The sequence below is a fragment of the Saccostrea cucullata genome, unplaced genomic scaffold, assembly GCF_032062105.1.
Source record: "Saccostrea cucullata isolate Sc308-1 unplaced genomic scaffold, CSIRO_AGI_Scuc_v1 ctg3710, whole genome shotgun sequence".
NCBI classification, from domain to species: Eukaryota; Metazoa; Mollusca; class Bivalvia; order Ostreida; family Ostreidae; genus Saccostrea; species Saccostrea cuccullata.
In genome coordinates, this window is record NW_026926020.1 from 73,336 (window position 1) to 95,269 (window position 21,934).

At 35.9% G+C, this 21,934-nt stretch overlaps 1 protein-coding gene and 1 pseudogene across 1 annotated transcript; one reads left to right on the plus strand and one right to left on the minus strand.

Annotated features, from left to right (window-relative positions):
- Positions 1-2,579: 2,579 nt before the first annotated feature.
- Positions 2,580-4,899, minus strand: LOC134270401 (uncharacterized; annotated as a pseudogene).
- Positions 4,900-17,723: 12,824 nt separating this feature from the next.
- On the plus strand, positions 17,724-21,163 carry LOC134270403 (fibroleukin-like; the record flags this gene model as incomplete). The annotated part of the gene is made up of 5 exons (XM_062752633.1): positions 17,724-17,727; positions 18,111-18,244; positions 18,422-18,518; positions 19,185-19,352; positions 20,922-21,163. Coding segments are annotated over exons 1-5 (645 nt in total), but the record flags the coding sequence as incomplete, so codon positions are not given.
- Positions 21,164-21,934: the final 771 nt, after the last annotated feature.

The window sequence follows — 21,934 nt, forward strand, 5'->3', positions numbered from 1 at the left end:
CATATTTAGGTTCGTAGAAAGTTTCAGAGCTTCATGTTTTAGCCTGGTTAATTAGTACATTTTGCATGCATGATCCTCAGTTTTGTAATGGCATCGTTTCTGACGTTTTCTAAGCAGCCAAAATATCAAAATCGTAAAAAAAGCGTGAAAACGTCAGATAATTCGAAGTAAGTAAAAGCATGTGGTTGTTTCCAGTTTTATTTTGGTAGAACTCTTAGCCATGCATTAAAATGATGCATGTTTCTAGACCCAAGGACATGGACGTGATTCTATACCTAGTCCCTTTTTTTGTGTAATTTTGTTCTGTATTTGCAACCTTTATAAATATACTATCTATCCATCCATCTCGAGATACTACTTGCCCTCAAATTTTGAGTACTCTGAGTAGGGTGCGCACTGCGCAGTTGATCAAAAGACATGACAAGAGGCCCAGGGGCCAAAGCGCTCGCCTGAGCACATCGTCTTGGAAAAAGTACATATTAGATCAGAACTCAAGATTTACTGAGGTTGGGAGAGGGGCTTGAATTTTTAACCCCCCCCCCCCCCAGGGGATCATGATTTGAACGAACTAGAATCTACACTACCATTATGATTCCATATAAATATTACTAATCATAACTTTGAAGTACTTGAAAGATGATTTTAAAAGATTTCCCTATATATTCCTATGAAAAACTTTGGTCGGCCATTTTGGCCCCACCCTACCCCTGGGGTCATGATTTGAACAAACTTGAATCTACACTACTTGAGGATGATCCGAAACGAGTTTCATCTTTCCTGGCCCAGTGGTTCTTGAGAAGAAGATTTTTTTAAAAAAATCCTATATATTCCTATGTAAAACTTTGATTGGCCATTTTGGCCCACCCCACCCCCGGGGGTCATGATTTGAAAAAAAAAACTTGGAATTTACCTTACCTGAGGATGATTCCACATGAGTTTCATCTTTCCTGGCCCAGTGGTTCTTGAGAAGATTTTAAAAGATTTTTCCTATATATTCCTATGTAAAACTTTGAATTCAGCAATACTACGGCGGTACATGTATGAATTTAAGTACTGTATAAATGGTTTTGAAATTTATCGAGTTTCTTTGACGGCCCCACTGAGTCTACTCTTTTTCGAAAACGGAGAAACAACGATCATAGCGCGCCAATTGAAGTCCAATTGAAGTTGATAGAAAAGAAACATACTTCAGTGGCACCATTTAATTAATTAATTATTGTTCAATTAATTGCACTTTGAATTTTTCATTGATATTTATGGACAGGGCATGTACTGTAAAGAGTAATTTGAATTTCATACATTCATGCATTCATCTTTTATTACCTCCATTACGGAGAATAGAATCAAACGTACTACAAATAAGTTACAAAAAAGTAGAGATATATATGTACATAAATGCAATGAGAAGAAATGAATTAATCGAAAGGAAAATATTTTCATATATTTTGAATATATGAAAAAGTTTTAAACAAATTCATTGATGGAAGCTGTTAAATTATGTTACGCAAGGAGTCTATTGTAGACTGCACAGGACGTCACTATGTGGTTTGAATTCATTTTCTTCTGTTTTAGTAAGTGCAGTTAGTGTTTGTTTTCCTAAGAGTATTAGGAAAAGGTCACCCTCCGGCAGGCGGATGATTTCCGCTTCCAGATTTACGGGAAAGGACCTGGACAAAGAGTTCCACCAATTGGAGTGCTGTGTTGTAAGTACCGGACACGATATGGTAGCATGCGCGAATACATTGGTAATAATGCGTCCTTACAACATACAGGTTATCGGGGTCTGTAGGGTTTTGGAAGCTACGAGCTTGAAAGTAAATTTCACTGAAAAAATCGGTGTATTGCCACATAAGAATTGGATTGGATGTGAAGAAAACAGTATTAAAGCGAAAAAATCCGGTTCAATGCGTTGAAGAGTTTGGTACTTGTAGACAGATGAGCGCACTGTCGATTTCCAGGCAGATTATGACGGAAAAGATCCATCTGAAAGCCAAGTATTTAGAAAGTCTGGAGAAGATGTAGGACATCAGGTATAAGCCCATCTGGGTCTCACTTAAATGGTACAGAAAGGAGAACAGGCGTGAGGTAAAAATCTTTTTAGGGGGGACGTCAGGGTTCATCCGGCAAAGTCTTCCTAAAAAGAGGAGTTTCCTAGTATCGATTTCTGCATTGATTGGTAGAATGTTCATGTATTGTTCGCAGATATCCGATCTTGTAAGTTTTGGTAGGTTAAAGATCTGGTTGCAGATTCCATGTTGGAAAGTGTTAAGACGTCTTACGTCTTCTTTAGTCATGTGGTTACAGGTTTCACACCCGTAGAGAACAGATGGTAATACTACTGATCGGTATAGGTGAGTGATTAACACGGGATATATCTAGGTCTGACAAAGCATAGAAGGATTTCCATCCTTTGGAGCATGCGTGAGAAATTCGAGATTTGGATTTCGTATTAGAACTGATGGGTATACCCAAATGTTTGTATAGCGCCTGAGGATAATGCGATGCAGGCTATGTCGTCTGCAAGGGCTGATGAATGTTAATTTCTGTCAAATATTATAGGGCGTTTTATATACATGTTTTTAGTTTTCCTTCAAATTGGAATTCATTGTTCTCAGTGTCCAGGGTTTAGAGAAGTTAGGGTCCTGGAGTTATATCTTTAACATCAGTGTAGCAGTTTGCTGAAGCTCTTCTGTCGCCTCTTTTATCTGTTCTTTACTAAGTGACCAAGGAACACTATGGGGTATCTCTGTAGATGTAACCTTTGTCGTCTTCTTCTTCATCGTTGGTCTGTTGTCTTTGATCACAGCAGAGTCAGGAAACGAGTTCAACACATCACTGAACCTTCCAAATGACTGCTCACATTTTTAGACTTTTGTTGTACTATGATTGCCAGTTAGCGCATAAAAAAGATGGTCAATAAAGTCAGCTAGAGTATGCATTGCATCAGGTTGCATCTGTTGCATGCGGTTGTGGTAGGGTAGACGAAGCAATGAGTACTTTCTTTTCAGATCTGTCTCCTTTTGCAACTTTGATTTCTGAGTGTTATTTGGTTTCCGGTCATATTTCTCCCTAAATTGTATCTCGTTTTCTGGCAACAAGGGTGTGGACTTTTTCCTTTGTTAAACACTTCCAAAGTCATCTGCGGTCCTGAGGGAATCGTGTGCAAGCAAAAACCGTCTATTTGAGCTGTGGATTGTTTTATGGAGGTGTTTACAGTGTTGTCCAGCTTCTGTGCAGTAAGGGCATGACCTCAAAGCTCCATGGCCTGAGAGATGGAACAATTTGGAGAATGCAGGTATGTCACACAAGAACAGTAGAAGGGCAACTTTGACTGTGACCGGTGCAGCTTCATATTGATTGTACACTGTGAATTCTGTCAATGACAATAGTTCATAGATTAAAAGTTCAAGGTATGGTTCCAATGATTTTGGCTTAGATCCCTTGATTCCACTTGGAATGACTCCTACCAGTAACATGGGGCCTAAAAGTTGACGAATGTCAATCGGCAAGTTTATCCATATTAATATAATTGGCCACATAGATTTCTAACTTGTCTTGTGTTTGTTTAGATTAACACCATCAGTGAATAAGGACAGTGGGATTGCTAGGGATTCTGGTACTCCTTCAAAAACTCCACCGGACTGAAACCAAGAAATGTGTATTTCCCATCAGTAAAGTCTTTGACAGTTCCATTAACATATAACAATTTGCACAAATTTGTCGTTCCAAACCATCTACTTAGTCTCGGTCCAGCTGGCATATATGTAAAGCGTTTCTGTGTAATTCCATTTTTCGTACGTGGTTCATTGCACACAGGACAGCTTTTGTAGAGTCATAAATTGTTTTCCTTTGGTATCTCTGTACAATACACAGTCATTGATACATGCGTCATACTTCTGGAGAGGCATAAGAAGTGGTGATATCAAGTGACTCGCCTCTTGAAAGGATCCAGGAAGATTGTTTTGTTGCGGAAAGGATGATTTTTCACAAGCCAAAGAATCTGAAACAACAGATTTTGGTCTGATTTCAATATAGCTGCAGAACTATAGCTCTCTGCTTGAAAAAATTCGGACAGCTGAAGCAAAGAGCTACAGATTCATGCATTGTTAAAACCTTCGATTTACGCCGCCGAGTTTTTGTCGCTCACTTCAGGTATTATTTCTTGTAGTTTCATGTATTATTTCTTGTAGTTTATGCTTCTTTACGCTCTTATAATGGTTTCCGATAATTAATCAATATATATATCATACTCCCATATTGATACTACATTAACCTTTCGATGGTCCGAAACTGTCCTCCTTGGATTTTGAATATCGGTTATAAAGATTCCCATTTTTACGTCCACTTCCATAAACGGCCCTTTTTGGACCGTTAAAAGGTAAATAATCATTTAGGAGCAGAAGTTAAATGTATGGTTAATTATTGGATATCATTCATAAATCTCGAAAAAATACATGAAAATATAAGACCGCGGAACATTAACTGGCAAAATTGGAAATATACAGCTTACGTCATTTCTATCTGTTACAATCAAAACATTCAGTGATAGACAATGAAATGGGCGGATCCAATTCGACGCGGATATGGGGAAAGCATCGGATTGAAATTGCAGATCGAAATTCATTATCAAGATACATAACTGTGTTTTTGATTTCGATGAAAGCTGTCGCGTGGTTACTAAGAATAGAAATTTCTGTGCAATACTTTCAAAAATACTACTCCTCCTACAGTTACAATCTACAGTTATATAATTTGGCATGCAAATAGAATACACTGAGAAACATTATTATCAGTTTTGTGTTTTGGATTTTGATGATTGAAGTTGCCATGGTAACTAAAATTGAAAATTCTGTAAAATTTTATTAAAAGTTACTCCTACCGTTCTAGTCTCATTGCCATCTTGCCACAAAAAAAGAGACTTAATCAATGATTATTATGCTACGATTTATTGCTTTTGTAAAATTTTAAGTACCAAATGATACTATTCTCTTCCTTATGAGTAGAAACCAGTAGAGCTAGTCTCGACAGAGACTACTGGTTATCATAAAAATGGCATTTTGTCGATGGAAAACGCAGTCATAAGCAGAATTGAAAGTTTTTGCTTTTAATCCATATATTGTAACGCAAGTTTATTTCTTCTTAAGTTAAGAGATGGCTTCTACAAGTATATAATCTATTTTTTGAAGATGTAAAGTACTCCAAGCACGTTCTCCTTATCTTTTTTTTATTGCCTGACGCCACGAGCTTCATGCCGAAAAATGTCACCATAATGCTCTTCCTGTTTTAAAATGAATTCCTCTTAGAATACGAGGGGATATCAAAAAGTTCGTAAAGTAGCGCCATAAAATTAAAACTGCTTTAGGTACATCAATGAATTCTGAAATACCTAGATAGCATTATCTTTTCTATCTGTAGAATAAATCACAAATCATGAATTTTAATTTTTTAATAAAAGTAATGTTTTCGTAAGCAATGTCATGTCCAGGCGGCGCAACCTCGCAAACGACGTTTTTTTTTCAACCTAAGTGTAACTGAGAACAAAAACTATTTTAATATTAACATTTGACATCCAAAAATCCCGTTAATTCAGGTATGTGTTGGGATACTATTGTTCCATCATAAAATATGGAATTTTTACCTCATTCTAGAAGTTACATAAAATTTTATCGTAAATTTTACATGGAGTACTCAAACAAACATTGCTTGAAAATGACGTCAAAAGGGGGGAGGGGTGTCTTTTTCCAACATTCTGTAAAGTTTTGCCCTTGAAAAAAAATGATATAGACCAAAGAAATGTGTAAACTGGCTACGGGGAAATAATATGCATCCAGAATATTCATTTTTTTAATGCCAAATACATGTAGATTCGGAGAGAAAAGGAGTAGTGTACAGTTAATGTCGATTTGTAGTCAAGAGGTGAAAAATCAATCACGTCAAAAATGACGTTGATCATGTGCTGTAGATATTGAACTCCAAAAAGCAAAATATGCAGGCACAATCAAGCGAGGATCTCTCCCATTGTATAAATCCATTTTCAATATTATATGCATAAAAAGCCGCTATTCATGACATTTTAAAATCATATAAACAAGACGGGTTTAAATCCTATCTCAGCTCCAGGGAATCTCATCAAAATAAGTGTATGAGATAGATGAAGTATCTTTTGAAAAACCAGAAGTCTCTGTCGAGACTGAAGCTCTACTGGTTTGTACTTATAGCAAAGGAAGAGAAAAGTTCTTAAGAAGTTGGGAATTGAAACTTTACCACAGCAATAAAAAGAATAAATCCTTGATTAAGTCTCTTTATGTTCTGTGTATAGTCTACTTGCATGCCACATTATATTATAATCAGACTTAAACTGCAGGAGGAGTAGCATTTTGAGATTTTTTTACAGAAATTTCTATTTTTAGTTACCATGGCAACACCGTTCATCGAAATCAAAACCAATATACAGAATTACGTATCTTGGTGTAGTCTACTTGTGTGCCAAGTTATATTGAAATCAGACCAAAACTGTAGGAGGAGTAGCATTTTGAAAGAATTTCACAGAAATTTCTATTTTTAGCAACAACGGCAACACCGTTCATCGAAATCAAAAACTGATAAACAGAATTATGTATCTTAGTGTAGTCTACTTGTATGCCAAGTTATATTGAAATCAGACCAAAACTGTAGGAGGAGTAGCATTTTGAAAGAATTTCATAGAAATTTCTATTTTTAGTAACAACGGCAACATCGTTAATCGAAATCAAAAACCGATACACAGAATTATGTTTCTTAGTGTAGTCTACTCGTGTGCCAAGTTATATTGAAATCAGACCAAAACTGTAGGAGGAGTAGCATTTTGAAAGAATTTCACAGAAATTTCTATTTTTAGCAACAACGGCAACACCGGTCATCGAAATCAAAAATCGATAAACAGAATTATGTATTTTAGTGTAGTCTACTTGTGTGCTAAGTTATATTGAAATCAGACCAAAACTGTAGGAGAAGTAGCATTTTGAAAGAATTTCACAGAAATTTCAATTTTTAGAAACAACGGCAACACCGTTAATCAAAATCAAAAACCGATACACAGAATTATGTATCTTAGTGTAGTCTACTTGTGTGCAAAGTTATATTGAAATCAGACCAAAACTGTTGGAGGAGTAGCATTTTGAAAGATTGTTTACAGACAGACAGACAGAGGGATGGACGACGGACGCATTACTATCGCATAAGCTCTTCTGGTCTCTGACCAGTAGAGCTAACAAGGACGTTGTCGGACATCACAAAACTAAACGGCGACGGCGCCGGTTGATGATACATTGTCGTTTTTATATTATAATAAATTTGAAGATAATGAACGTATCAAGCTAAAACTTTCAACATTTCTTTTATTTTTTGTTGTTTTATGTTCCATACAAATTCTGTAAGCTCATCTACATAGTACTAATTTTATGGCCTCAGTTCACGAACTTTATGGTTTGATTTTATTGCTTAAATGAGATTTTTTTTTATTTTAACTTTACAGAAACAATGAGCCTTTACTGACTTGTCCATTTTTGGACACAATATATAACTTCATTCAGTGAATTAAGATTATACTCTGTATATACTTTGTTCAGTGAATTAAGTTTGAACTTTAAACAAAAATGCCACCATTGGTTACATGTAATAGAGTGACGATCGATTGTTCTGAACTCTTCTCTCTATCAACAAGTATGAGCAATATCATGTCAATGCATAATTCATAATCAGCAGCATTTTTGAAAAGACATTCAACTGGAATAACCGATTGTTTTCTATCCCTGGAGGGTATATAACATAGACACTTTCTTATTAAATGGCTTATACAAATTATATGTAAAAGATGAAATCAATATAAAACTTGTAAAATATTTATTTTAAAGAGAGGAAATAGTTTAGAGCAACATAGGCGTCAAACAAAGCAGGAAATCCTTCAGCACCCGTCCTAAACGTTCCCTTTGGAGTTATTGATGCTATCAATTTTTAATAAAACTAATAATTAATAAATCCGGGAGCTAACAAAAAATAAACGACAGAGTTAAGCTAGAATAATTTGAACTCGCATGACTGATGAAATGGGAATGTCCCTTTATTTTGTCCTTTGTTTAATTTCGTATATTTGTGCCCATTAACGAAATTTATTTCTTTTTTATGCTCTTTCAAAGCAATATTTTCAATATTCTTAGGTATAATTTAAAGACTTTGGATCCTTTATTTATGAGAACACACATGACTTAATTAAAAACCAGAAGTCTCTGTCGAGACTGAAGCTCTACTGGTTTGAACTTATAGCAAAGGAAGAGAAAGTACTTAAGCAGCTGGGATTTGAAACTTTATAAAAAGCATTAAATAGAATAATGATCGTTGATAAAGTCTCTTTATGTTCTTAGTGTAGTCTACTTGTGTGCCAAGTTATACTGAAATCAGACCAAAACTGTAGGAGGAGTAGCATTTTGAAACAATTTTACAGACATTTCTATTTTTAGTAACCACGGCAACACCGTTCATCAAAATTAAAATTCAATAAACAGAACTATGTATCTTAGAGTATTCTACTTGTGTGCCAAGTTATATTGAAATCAGACCAAATCTGTAGGAGGAGTAGCATTTTGAAACAATTTTACAGATATTTCTATTTTTAGTAACACGACAACACCATTCATTGAAATCAAAAACCGATACACAGAATTATGTATCTTAGTGTAGTCTACTTGTTTGCCAACTTATACTGAAATCAGACCAAAACTGTAGGAGGAGTAGCATTTTGAAAGAATTTCAAAGAAATTTCTTTTTTTAGTAACCATGGCAACACCCTTCATCGAAATCAAAAACCGATGCACAGAATTATGTATCTTAGTGTAGTCTACTTGTGTGCCAAGGTATACTGAAATCAGACCAAAACTGTAGGAGGAGTAGCATTTTGAAAGAATTTTACAGAAATTTCTATTTTTAGTAACCACGGCAACACTGTTCATCGAAATCAAAAACCGATACACAGAATTATGTAACTTAGTGTATTCTACTTGTGTGCCAAGTAATACTGAAATCAGACCAAAACTGTAGGAGGAGTAGCATTTTGAAAGAATTTCACAGAAATTTCTATTTTTAGTAACCACGGCAACACCGTTCATCGAAATCAAAAACCGATACACAGAATTATGTATCTTAGTGTATTCTACTTGTTTGCCAACTTATACTGAAATCAGATCAAAACAGTAGCATTTTGAAAGAATTTCACAGAAATTTCTATTTTTAGTAACCACGGCAACACCATTCATCGAAATCAAAAACCGATACACAGAATTATGTATCTTAGTGTAGTCTACTTGTGTGCCAAGTTATACTGAAATCAGACCAAAACTGTAGGAGGAGTAGCATTTTGAATGAATTTCACAGAAATTTCTATTTTTAGTAACCACGGCAACACCGTTCATCGAAATCAAAAACCGATACACAGAATTATGTATCTTAGTGTAGTCTACTTGTGTGCCAAGTTATATTGAAATTAGACCAAAACTGTAGGAGGAGTAGCATTTTGAAAAATTGTTTACAGACAGACGGACAGACAGACAGACAGACGGACGGACGCCGGACGCATTACTTTCGCATAAGCTCTTCTGGTCTCTGACCAGTAGAGCTAACGAGGCCATTTGTTTTAATATCTATTGCACTTTGTTTTCGTCAGTCGTCCAACATAATCAATTAAACATGTTCAGCTTCTCTCTGGAACAAGTGAACCATTTTCTAGTAATTTTGGCCTATAGCATCTATGTGTGAAAGGGTGTAAGTCTTGTAAAATCTAATACACCCTCCCCCCTTGACTTCTATGAATTTTTTACAGTTTTATACTCAGGTGACCGTTGAACCTCTTCTTCTTCTGAATACAAAGTTTGAAATGTGCAACTCTCTGTTTTACCATTCTATGGCCTGATACATGTAGCTCAGGTATGTTTTACTTAACCGTGTTAGTGGGGCACGGATACTTCTCGTATTTATTAAATTTATACATGAATAATTTAATTTTGTTTGTATTCTCGCCTCTCATTGGTTGATTTCCAAAAAGGAACGCAAAACATTTTGTATAAACTGGTTTGGTATGGAGACACCCCCCTGACGACCAGCTTAATCATCATACCCATGCAATCCCCTCATTTCCAATCCTCGGAATCCATGGGAAATTCCAGATTTAATAAATGTACCTTCAACTTTAAACAATTACTCGTTCTTACCTCATGTAAACAAACATCATGGCAGCTAGATCTATGTATCAGTTATTACCTCCCCTTGCTTCAAATCACTTCCGTTACTACGGTTAATTGCATTATTGCGCGGTAAATTTGAACTTATAAAAAGCAACACAATTTAACATCAAAAGTTGTTTAATTATTTTAAAATTAAATTATAAGGAATGACTTTAATTCTTGGCCATATTATCGAGTATAATCTGGTTTGGGTCAGTTTACGCATTTTTATAATCCGCTTCGCGGATTATAAAGCGTAAACTGACCCAAACCAGATTATACTCGATAATATGGCCAAGAATTAGACTCATTCCTTAAATAAAATGTGAACAATTTAAAATAGTTAATTTATATGAGGTACAGTGTACATAAATTAACATAAAATCAAGCTTTTAAAGTAAATAATCTTTTTTAAATTTGCACAGGGAAAATGGCTTTAACAACAACAATATGAAAAACCTTTAAATTCACTTGTCATTCTTCTGAATTTGTTATTTCCTTCTAATATAACATGAAACTCTTCAATGAGCTCTTTTTTGTATATTCGCTATCTTTCTAAATTTCGTTTAAGATTTCATGTTATTGTAACAGACCTGTTTACTCTTAACAATTTTGCCGTATTTTATACGGATTTTTAGTACAAAATACGTCTTACGTTTTGATGTAATGAAAATACGGAAGTCGGAAATACATTTGTTTGGAATTTCTCAGTTAGTTTTCGTTATGTTCGTTTTAGTTATCAGATTGATTGTAGGTTGTTTAACGTCCCTCTCTCGAGTCTTTCACTCATATGGACACCATCAATTGCCGGCGGAGAACTGCAAACTTTGTCTTCTACTCCATAGAGCGGGGAGGGATCTTTTTCGTGCCAGCACCTACTGCGACACGGGACCTCGGTTTGTAGGGTCTCATCCGAAGGACCGGTCCCCATGTCTCACAGTGGGATGAAGAAGGAGATGGATATAACGAACAGTATTCAATAACAAAGTCCATAAAACAATACAAAGTATGAGCAGAGCAAACATGGACCTCCGAAACATCAGAAGTGGGATCCGAACCCTCGATGTAAGGATCAAATCCTTACTTCGCGACTCTAGAGCAGACGCTCTAACTACTGCGCCACGCGGGTGACTTAGTAATCAGAGAATTAGTCTTTCTTCATAAATATAGGTAAAATCAATGAAAAATGAAATTTCACTGGCAAATGCCAAATCTCACGGACAAATTTCATCAAAATTACTGAAAAACATCGATATAGGTAAACAGATCTGTTGTAAATATTTCATTGGATGTGCTTGATTGTAAAGTCAGATTTCAATTCCGAGAGTTCCAAAAATTCTACTAATCAAGTAAAACTGGAATCGGAATTAGTTCACAATTTGGCTGAAGCACGACATATAAAGAATTTCTTGCTATAATTAAATGATTTATTGTAAGACGCAATGGAGGATGAGAGTGTGATTGAATGCTGTGATGAATAGAATATCACGATGTTTGCTGTGTGCTGCTCGTAAGTGGGTTAAACAAAAGTATTAACATGATTTGAATTATATTATGAGGACAATATTAGATTTTAATTTGCAAATATAGGTCTATAGGACCGTATTAGGGTCCAAATACAGGGGAAAATGCATACATGTTTTAATCGGCACTTTCGGCAAATGTACACAGTAGTCGCCATCTTTAATTTCTTTCACACCACCTCTCAACACGGGATTGATAAAACTGAGCGGGAATTAATTCCGGCGAACTTGATTGTAATTCCGCCAATTCCGAAAATTTAAGCTACCAATCAAGCACGCCCACTGTGACATTATACGCAGTCTAGTTTAAAGCAAACCAAGAGAGAACGATGCAAATACTTTAAACCACTCCTCTTCAGGTGATCAATATATATCTGTTTGTTATTTATGAATATGTGATATGGTTAATATTGATTAAATACTAGGTATAAATTAAATGTGCAAAATCGTTGAACACTTTATTTGACAAAAAGAAAATTTAAAGGCCTAATGCTTTTAAATATCCACCGAGAAGATTACTGGTAATAACAACATGTATGACATTTAAAGCGTTGATTTTATTAAACAGGAATCATGAAAATCTTCCAGCATCTAAAACCAGTTTTTATGATCCTTGATGTTATTTCATGTTGCCATGGAGATTTGAAAACTGGATATTCTTCCATAGAATATGGCTACAGATTTCTCCATAGAATGATAGAATCTTACGTGAACTATAGCATACTGGACTGTGTTGAAGAGTGTCTCAGAACCAAAAGGTGCAGATCGGTAAATTATTACAAAGGCGCAAACTTCTGTGAAATAAATTTTAGAAGAAAAGAAAATAATCAAAAACTCTACAGACAAGCCGCGGGCTGGTTATACACTGACGTCCAGGACTGGGATAAGGTAAATATCTTTGTATTCTCTATCTAAAGAGAGAGGAGGAGTGAGACATAGAGAACTGGGATGAGGTAAATATCTTTGTTGTCTCTATCTAGCGAGAAAGAGAGATGAAAATGATTGTGTACTGTTTAACGCCCTCTCGAGAATGTTTAAATCATACGGAGACGTCACCACTTTCCGGTGGAGAGTTCTATACTCGGCACTTACATGTAGGACCATTTAGCATGGAAGGTTTTTTTGCGAGCCACCACTTACTGCGACACGGAACTTCGGTTTATACGGTCTCATCCGAGGGACCGGTCTCCAAGTGCCACAGTGGGATTCGAACCCTTGACGTAATGCAGATGAAAAGAGAGAAAGAGTGAGAGAAGTGGATTGAATTTCAATATTCAAATAAACACTTTACGATAAACATGTATGATTAGTAATTTCTCCAGAAATCTATGGGTGTAATTCTTATGCGATAGTACTCATTAATTGATAATCAATTATTTCAATTATTAAAAACTAGATGTACAAGGTTAGCATTGAACATTTAAACCGTTTATATTCCTTGTATATGGGTTATTAGGCAAAAGACAGAGGATCGTACATTTTATCTACAACTCATTTATTATGATAAAAGCTCCCATGCGTTTTCCCTTGCAGTAACCATTTGTTCTTTATCGTAGAATTAAGACGTTTTTTTTGGGGGGGGGGGGGCAAAATTTCACTATTTTTACTTCTGTTAAACAATTATCATCTCCAGTTTTTGCAAACAATTTTCAGGTTCATAATTTGATTTTTTTCATCTGTTGATCAACTTTACTATCTTCATTTTTCGTCACTAACGTTTGATTTCAAATTTCATTTTTTTAATCTGTTGATCAAGAATTATGTGTCTTTTATGTACCTGGTTTATGATTTTAGGTTCTCGCGGGGTCGTGTGCAGGGCAACCCTGTAGAGGGAACCAAAAATGCATCCCTAAACCTTTTGGAAAATTCGAGTGCGTTTTGTCAGGTGAGATAAAAAAAATCGTCTTTTACAACAAGCTGAAAGTTAAATTAAAAAAATGTAATTTATAGATGTATGTTTTGATTATAATTTTATGCCCGGGTAATTGAAGATACGGGGACATTAATTTAAACTACAACCTTGGTCTTAAATTTTTATGCGCCCGCATCGATAGATCCGGAGCGTATATTGTTTTTGTCCTGTATGTCTGTTTGTTTGTTTGTTTGTTTACCTTTGTTTACTTTATCCTTCGCCATAAATTTTGAACCATGAAAGATTGAGATTTTATACTTTTTATGCATACTCCACTTATTAAGCTCTTTCAAATGACACCAAGGTCAATGACCTTGTGACCTTGACTGTGGGCTATATGCTAAAAATAGTTTTTCTGCAAACTTTAACCTTCGCCGTAAGTTTTAAACCATATAAGATAGAGACTTCATATTTAGAATGCATACTCCACTAATCAAGTTCTTTCAAATGACATCAAGGTCAATGCCCTAGTGACCTTGACTGTGACCTATATGTTAAAGATAGTTTTTTCGAACTTTGTTGCCGCCGAGGGCATAGTGTTTCACGAACACATCTTGTTGATTGGTTGGAGCTTTCACTTTCATGTTTCACAAGTGTATTCCTTGTGGTAAGATTTCTTTTGAGTAAATACACATCTCACCTCATTACTTTGGAGTAGGACCCACTTTTGATTAACTTTAAAATTTAATTTGTATTCATTGTGAGACATGCAAGACCTTTTATTTTGTACCAACAATTTTGACAAAGAGTTTAACTTTATGTTGAAAAGAAATTTAAAGCTGGTCATGAATTTTGAACAGTTGGTACTAGGGCTTTCCTATTTTACCCTCTATATTCATTTTAACAGGCCATGGTTCTACCAGTGAAACCGAATAATCATATTCCTGCGTCACTGGTGGTGATGGAACGATAGATTAATTGTATAATGCTTAACGTCCCTCTCGAGAATTTTTCACTCAAATGGAGACGCCACCACGTGCTTGTGGAGAACTGCAAATTTTGTACTGCACTCGGCACTCAGGGCCATTGCGCAGGGAGGGATCCTTTTCGTGCCAGCACCTACTGCGACACGGGACCACTGTTTACACGGTCTCATCCGAAGGACCGGTATCTACGTCCCACAGTGGGATTCGAACCCGTGACGTAAGGAGAGACTCCTTACTACGCGACTTCTGATCAGACGCTCTTACCACTGCGCCACGCAGGCGACTGGAACGGTAGAGTATATGTTGTTTTACGTCCTTTTCGAGAATTGTTGCTCATGTAGACGTTACCATATAATTGTGACAGTCTTCAGATTTTCACCTTTGCCCGGCCCTTAAGGGTCCTTGAGCAGTGTGGGATCCTTATCGTGTAAACGCCTGGTGTGACACAGGACCTCGATCTTTAAGGTCGCATCAGAAGAATGGTGGAGAGCGTATGGCGAAGGAACAGTTGCTACCCATTTACAATCGGCTAAGGTCAGCCGTGGCCGAGATTTGAACTCACGACCCCCCGATAGTGGAAAGAACGCTCAACCGAAAGGTGCTAATGGTACGGGAATCTATTTAGGATCTTATGCAGCTTTACAGCGTTAATTTATAACAATTATCAAAAAAATTGAGGTAGATGTTTAAAGCACACAGGCAGACTTGAGCTGAAACGTTAACTGCCAAATATGGCTGATACAAGTCTCTCGTTAAGTTCTCATTCATGGCGGCTACATGTATGAACTTTTCTTAAGAAGGGTTTTATTAATACATTTTAAGCATCTTTGCTGCTCAATTTCGTCACGTTTCATTCACAATTAAAACGCCTTTTAAAATAATTAAAACTTATGACTTTTCAACTTTGTACACAATCATTCCCCACGATAAATTAAAGTCCAGGCTTTTTAATATCATTTGCAAAATTATTTTGTTAAAATTTATTGTGATTGCACACACTAGTACTCTGAAGTTGACATCTAAGAAATGCTTGAGTTTCTGATTAACAATATTTAAGTAGTTTTTGGAGACCAGGTATTCCAACAATTTATTGGAATGCCCATGGGTACCAATTGCATTACGTTATTAGCAGACCTATCTTTATATTCATATGAAGCAGAATTTGTGCAAAATCTTATGCGTGAAAAGAAGAAAACACTTGCTTGCCGTGGCCTTCAACTCGACTTTTAGATACATGTATATCGACGACGTATGTCAATTAACAATGGTAATTTCCATTCCTACGTCGATACGATATATCCTATTGAGATGAAAGATACCAGATAGTCTGACACATCTGTTTCATACATGGATATTTTACTTGAAAAAGACGCGTATGCAGCAATATACCTTTATCACCTGCATACGGAGTATATAAATCTCAGTTGATTCGATACGCAAGAGCATGTTCTACGTATGAACAATTTCTAAAACAAGGTAAATTATTGACAAGCAAGTTGATTAAACAAGAATATCATAAGACTCGTGTAAAGTCATCATTTCGTAAGTTTAACGGTCGATACAATGATCTTGTCAGCAAATACAATTTATCATTGAGTCAAATGCTGACGGACGTTTTTCATACTAATAGTTAGTCAATTTTTTGTACACTGAATTGACGACGGATTTTTCCGTTATGACCAGATCAAGACAAGGAGCACACGGCGGGTGTGACCGGTCAGCAGGGGATGCTCAACCCTCCATGGCACCTGATCCCACCTTTGATGTTTCGGAGGTCCGTGTTTGCTCTGCTCTTGTTTTGTATCGTTTTATGGACTTTGAGATCGAATACTGTTCGCTATCTCCATATCATTCTTTTATTTATTTTAGTAATGTAACCTGTGTGATAAGAGCGTCACTAGCAAAGAAATGAGTCGATCCTTACGTCGCGCGTTCAAATCCCACTGTGGAAGTTGAGACCATCATTCGGATGAGACCGAACACAAACCAAGGTCCCGTGTCGCAATACGTCCTGGCACGATATATATTCATCACAACTCAATAGTCTCAAGTGCCGAGTATAGGACGAAATTTGTAGTTCAAGTGGCTGCGTCTCCGTATAAGTAAAAGGTTCTCAAAAGAGGGACGCTAAACAACATACAATTAATCAATCTTACTTCTTTCGGTATACCTAATGTTTTGATTAGTAAATTTAACAGAAATTGTCTTAGATTGCGGGATCCCTGTCAGTAAAGAAACAAATACAACGTGGAGTGTACAAGACTGGGACGGAATAGGAATAAGAAAACGGACCCACATCAAATGCTTGGATTCCTTTGAACAGCGAGGATCCGGAATAATCGTGTGCCATAAAAATGGGACCTGGATAACAGACTTGGTTTGTCAAGGTTTCGGGGGAAAAAAATTTGTCGTTTTAAAGAAAGTTTTAAAGATCTTTATCGAATACAAAATGTATATGCTTACTTCTAGAACAAGAGGCCCATGAGCAGCATAACTCACCCGAGCACATTGGCTGAAAGAACAAAGTTGAAATCAGTCAAATTTAGCACCACAGGGGTTGGCTTAAAAATTTAAACTAGAATTCCGAACTTCCTTAAGATACTTTTTTCTTCATATTTCAATGTAAAACTTCCTCATTAAGACCCTGGTAATGTTTCCACACCACAACTAAAAATGACGTTTTTTTAACTCACTTGAGCTGAAAGTGAGCTTTTTTGATAACCCAATGTCCGCCTTCCGTCTGTATTTCCATCCGCCCGTCTGTTAACTTTCCACATTTTCAACTTCTCAAGAATCAATGGGCCAATTTTAACCAATCCTGGTACAAAGCATCCCTAGATGAAGGAAAGTTGAAATAAAGGGGTAAGCTCCTTTTCATGGGGGAAATTACAAAGAAAATACGAAAATCGGGTGGGGTCATTTAATTAAAAAAATCTTCTTAACATCCACTGGTCCAGAAAAGCTGAAACTTTTGTGTAAGCTTCCTGGTGTTGTGTAGATTTTGAAATATTCAAATCACGACCTCTGAGGGTCGGGTAGGGCCACAATAGGGAATCCCAATTCTCACACTGAAATATACATTGTTTCAGACGGTGAACTAAGTCGATTAAAAATGGGTAGCCAACTGTTCTTTCGCCATGCGCTCGGCACTCTGTATACAGCCATTGCTATATTTATTCTGTATGTTGTTTGTGGATTACTAATTTTGACCTGTTCCGCGATCCAATTTTTGCAGTTTTCATTTCTGGATAGGTTTGAAATTAATCACGATAATTTAGAAATTTCAGTAGAAATCATTTGGATTCGATGATAAATATTCTACTAAATTTGGATAGCATATGATGTTAAATAAAAAAGATATGACAGTAGTTAACGAACAACCATCGTAGCTATATATAAAAAGTGAATAGGAATTTTTTTTTTTAGGGGGGGGGGGGGTCTTCTTTCTCAAACTTTCATATATTTCTAGATCATTAAATCTGTATATTTTCTCTTTCAGTTCGTGCTGATTGTAAGGATCTCCGTGAGAATGGTCACACTGATTCCGGTGTTTACCAGATTTATCCTAATGATAACGACCCCCGTCCACTCAGTGTGTACTGTGACATGACCACAATGGGAGGCGGATGGACGGTATCTAGGAATTAAGTCTTAAAACTGGCAAAAGAAATGTTCATTAGATTCTCTCATTCAGTTTTGCAGGACATTTGATAAAGGGCAAAAACATTCACAATCAGAATCTTGATTTTACTTATCAAAGAAATATTCGTCACAAAAGTAACGGAATAAATATTTTTTTCCTTTTGGAAGGTTATACAAAAACGAGTGGATGGATCCCTGAGCTTTAACAAGGACTGGGAGACTTATAAGATTGGTTTTGGTTCACCAGAACAGAATGTTTGGATCGGTAAATATAAATACTTTGATTTAAATTAGCTCATTATTCCAATGTCGTATTTGTCAAATGATCCACTTAGGAACATATCAATTGAACAAAGGAAATGAAGGCCAGAATTTAACAGGTTTATACATGTATTTACATGTTTTGGTTATTCTCAAATTTGTTCCTAATCATAAATGTGAGAAAAAAAAGATAATTTTACTTTAGGGCATTGCAATGTTTGCGTTCTGTCCATCTCCATGATAATAACAATCGAAAAGTCAATGTAAAAATGAGTTTTTTTTAGGGAAAGGGGAGAATAAAATAAATGTCCTGTTGAGTATGGTGAACTCCCCTCATAACCGGTCAGCTACTGTGGAATCATTTAAATTCATAGGGGTCAGTGTTCGTTTGTTACCAAATTTGACCTGTTGGTGGAAATGTAATTTCGCGGGTTACTCGTAAATATAATGGTTCAATGAAATTAAGTTTACAAAATTAACCTTCGTGGGGATGTTAATTTGTTGGTTAGGGTGAAACACGAAATCCGCAAACATTGGTCCCCACGAACAATGATGAGTCCACAGTAATTGGATAAAATTGATAAAGAATATAATCTGATTTGGGAAGAATATTATAAAAATGTACTTTTAAACAATGTGCCTTGCAATACATTGACTGATCTTTATACAGGAAATGACGTAATTCATCAGTTAACAAAGGGAAACAACTCGTCCCTTTATGTCTCCATCACTCTCCAGGATGGTACAGGTCTGTATGAGTTGTACGAAAAGTTCGCCATTTCTAACGAAACAGAGAATTATAAACTATTTCTGGCGGGACCTGCACGGGGAACATTAGGTATGTGACAGAATGTTAGACAGAGTGAGATATATTACCAAATTTGTCACATAAATGTATAAATTAAAAAGAAATAAAACGAAGGACAATAAACGAGAGGCTGTGCGTGTGTATATAGTAAACTATAGTTAACTAACCTTTACTATAGTTATCTATAGTAAATCAAAGTTCCAAAGTTTTTAGTATAGCAAATCAAAGTTCCAAAGTTTTCACCATAGGAAATCAAAGTTCCAATTGAAAGTTTTTTTTATAGTAAATCAAAGTTCCAAAGTTTTTCTAATAGTAAGTCAATGATTCAAATTTTAACTTTGGTACTATAGTTAACTGTAGTAAACTAGTTTTCTATAGTATTTTTTATTAGGGTAAAACGTGTTTACAAAAAAAATCTTTATTTACACTTAAACGTTGAGCTAATGTACACATTTGATTAAGATTTACATATGTTATATTATAAATTTCAAATACTACAACTCAGCAATATTTTAAATTTATCAAATTCCTACTAACAATTATTGCCTCCAACCTTAAAAATATGACTCGAAGAAAATTATTTTGATTGTTGTTTAACGTCCCTCGCTTTTTTCACTCATATTACGACGCCACGACGTACTGGCGGAGAGCTAAAAATTTTGTCCTTTACTCGGAACTAAGAGGGATTTTTTCGTGACAACACCTACAACTTCATTCGAAGAACCAGTCTCCACGCCGCACAATGGGATTCGAACCCGCGACGTAAGGATTAACGCCTTACCCCGCGATTCTAGAGCAGAAGCTCTAACTACGATGTGGTTTTACAGTAAACTAAAATTGAGTGATAGAAATCTTGATCATTTCGGAATAATACGTTCTAACAAACCTACTTGAAAGTGTCAAAATTGCGACATTTAGACAACACATGTACTTAAAATGCTAAACAAGCACCATCTCTTTTTTGACAATTCCTTGGCTGACATTTTAACTTGTCATTAGACTATATGTAAGGGACTCAAAATCATGCCGCCAATGACCTGTCAGACGTTAATCCTTTGTCCAAGCCTGTCCATGAAACATCTTCCTCCCTGGCATTGCCACGGACATACAACTAAGAATCTGTTTGACATACACGTTCACTACTTAAAGACAGTTGATACAATGAAAAATTGGATGCCTTATTGGCCTATAATTTACAACTTGTGGTGTAAATGATGCGAAATAAAATTTGCAAACTGTTTACAAATTGTAAGCTTTCTATGGTATTCTAATTTTGATCTCTCTGCAAAATTCCTTTTCGACTCTGAGTTGATTTCTTTAAAAGGAGGGGCTATTTTATGGTGACTTTCTGTCTGTTGTCCGAGTTCAATTTTACTGATTTGTGATGCTGTAAAAATCACTTAAAAAATAAGAAACGATTCAACTGTTATGAAAACCATAAATGTGTCTCTTTCCATAGGTGGGATAATTGCTCAACTCAGATGCCAAGAATTTATAATGGATGAACAAATGTATAACAGAGTAGAATATAATACGTATTTATTTGAATAATGAAGCTGTTTAAATTTACTTAGGTTTTCTATAATTTACATGTAATAGGTGACAGTATGTTAACTACTGCATATTCCAACTTTCGGTTGTCTGGTATGTACTTTACTACGTACGACAGAGATAACGACAGGTACTCTGATGGTAACTGTGCTACTAAGCATAAAGGAGGCTGGTGGTTTAATGGGTGCTACAACGCCTTCCTGAACGGGCTCTGGTCAACTACAGATTGGGTTTGGCCTTGGACTCCTAAAATTACGGATGGGACATCTGTGAAAGGCACGGTGATGATGGTCAGACGTCGTTAGGTAACTATATTCCGTTTTGATATTTAACTTTCTTTTATATTTATGATTCAAAGTGGCAGATTACTTAAAACGTGAATGATTTATTTAATGGTGATCTTATTTAATCTGATTTACCACTGTGTCTTTGTATTTTTAACGTTTAGTTTTTCATATATAAGGCGTTTGATTGCTTTGATATCCCCTCTCTAAAGGCCGTGTCACACTGTCACGATTTATGCTACGATTACCCACGAATTAATAAAAATTGAAAATCGCCGTTCATCGCCAGGTTTGTCTTGCGATTTTTCTACAGCGTGTGGAATATTTTGCTGTTAGAACGATGTGTCCGCGATGTCTGTGCGACAAAGTACGAGGTTTGCACGATTTAAGTACGATCTGAGGCGACAGCGTTACGAACTGGTTACGATATTTCTACGATTATGAAGGATCAAACGTGGTTACATACGATGCCCGTACGTAGGACTACGATATGCCACGTTACATACACGATATTCCTACGACAAATGGCGATTTCTTACGAATATACATGTAATGGAATGCATATTTAAAGTAAAGGGAGATTTTTCTGAAATCATTAAACATCATATTTATGTTAGTTGATCATGGTAAAAACTACAGTGTGGAACTTTTGATTATGTTCAATCTCTTCATGTGTTTATTAGCTCTACTGGTCAGAGACCAGAAGAGCTTATGCTATAGTAATGCGTCCGGCGTCTGTCTGTCTGTCCGTCTGTCTGTAAACATTTTTTCAAAACG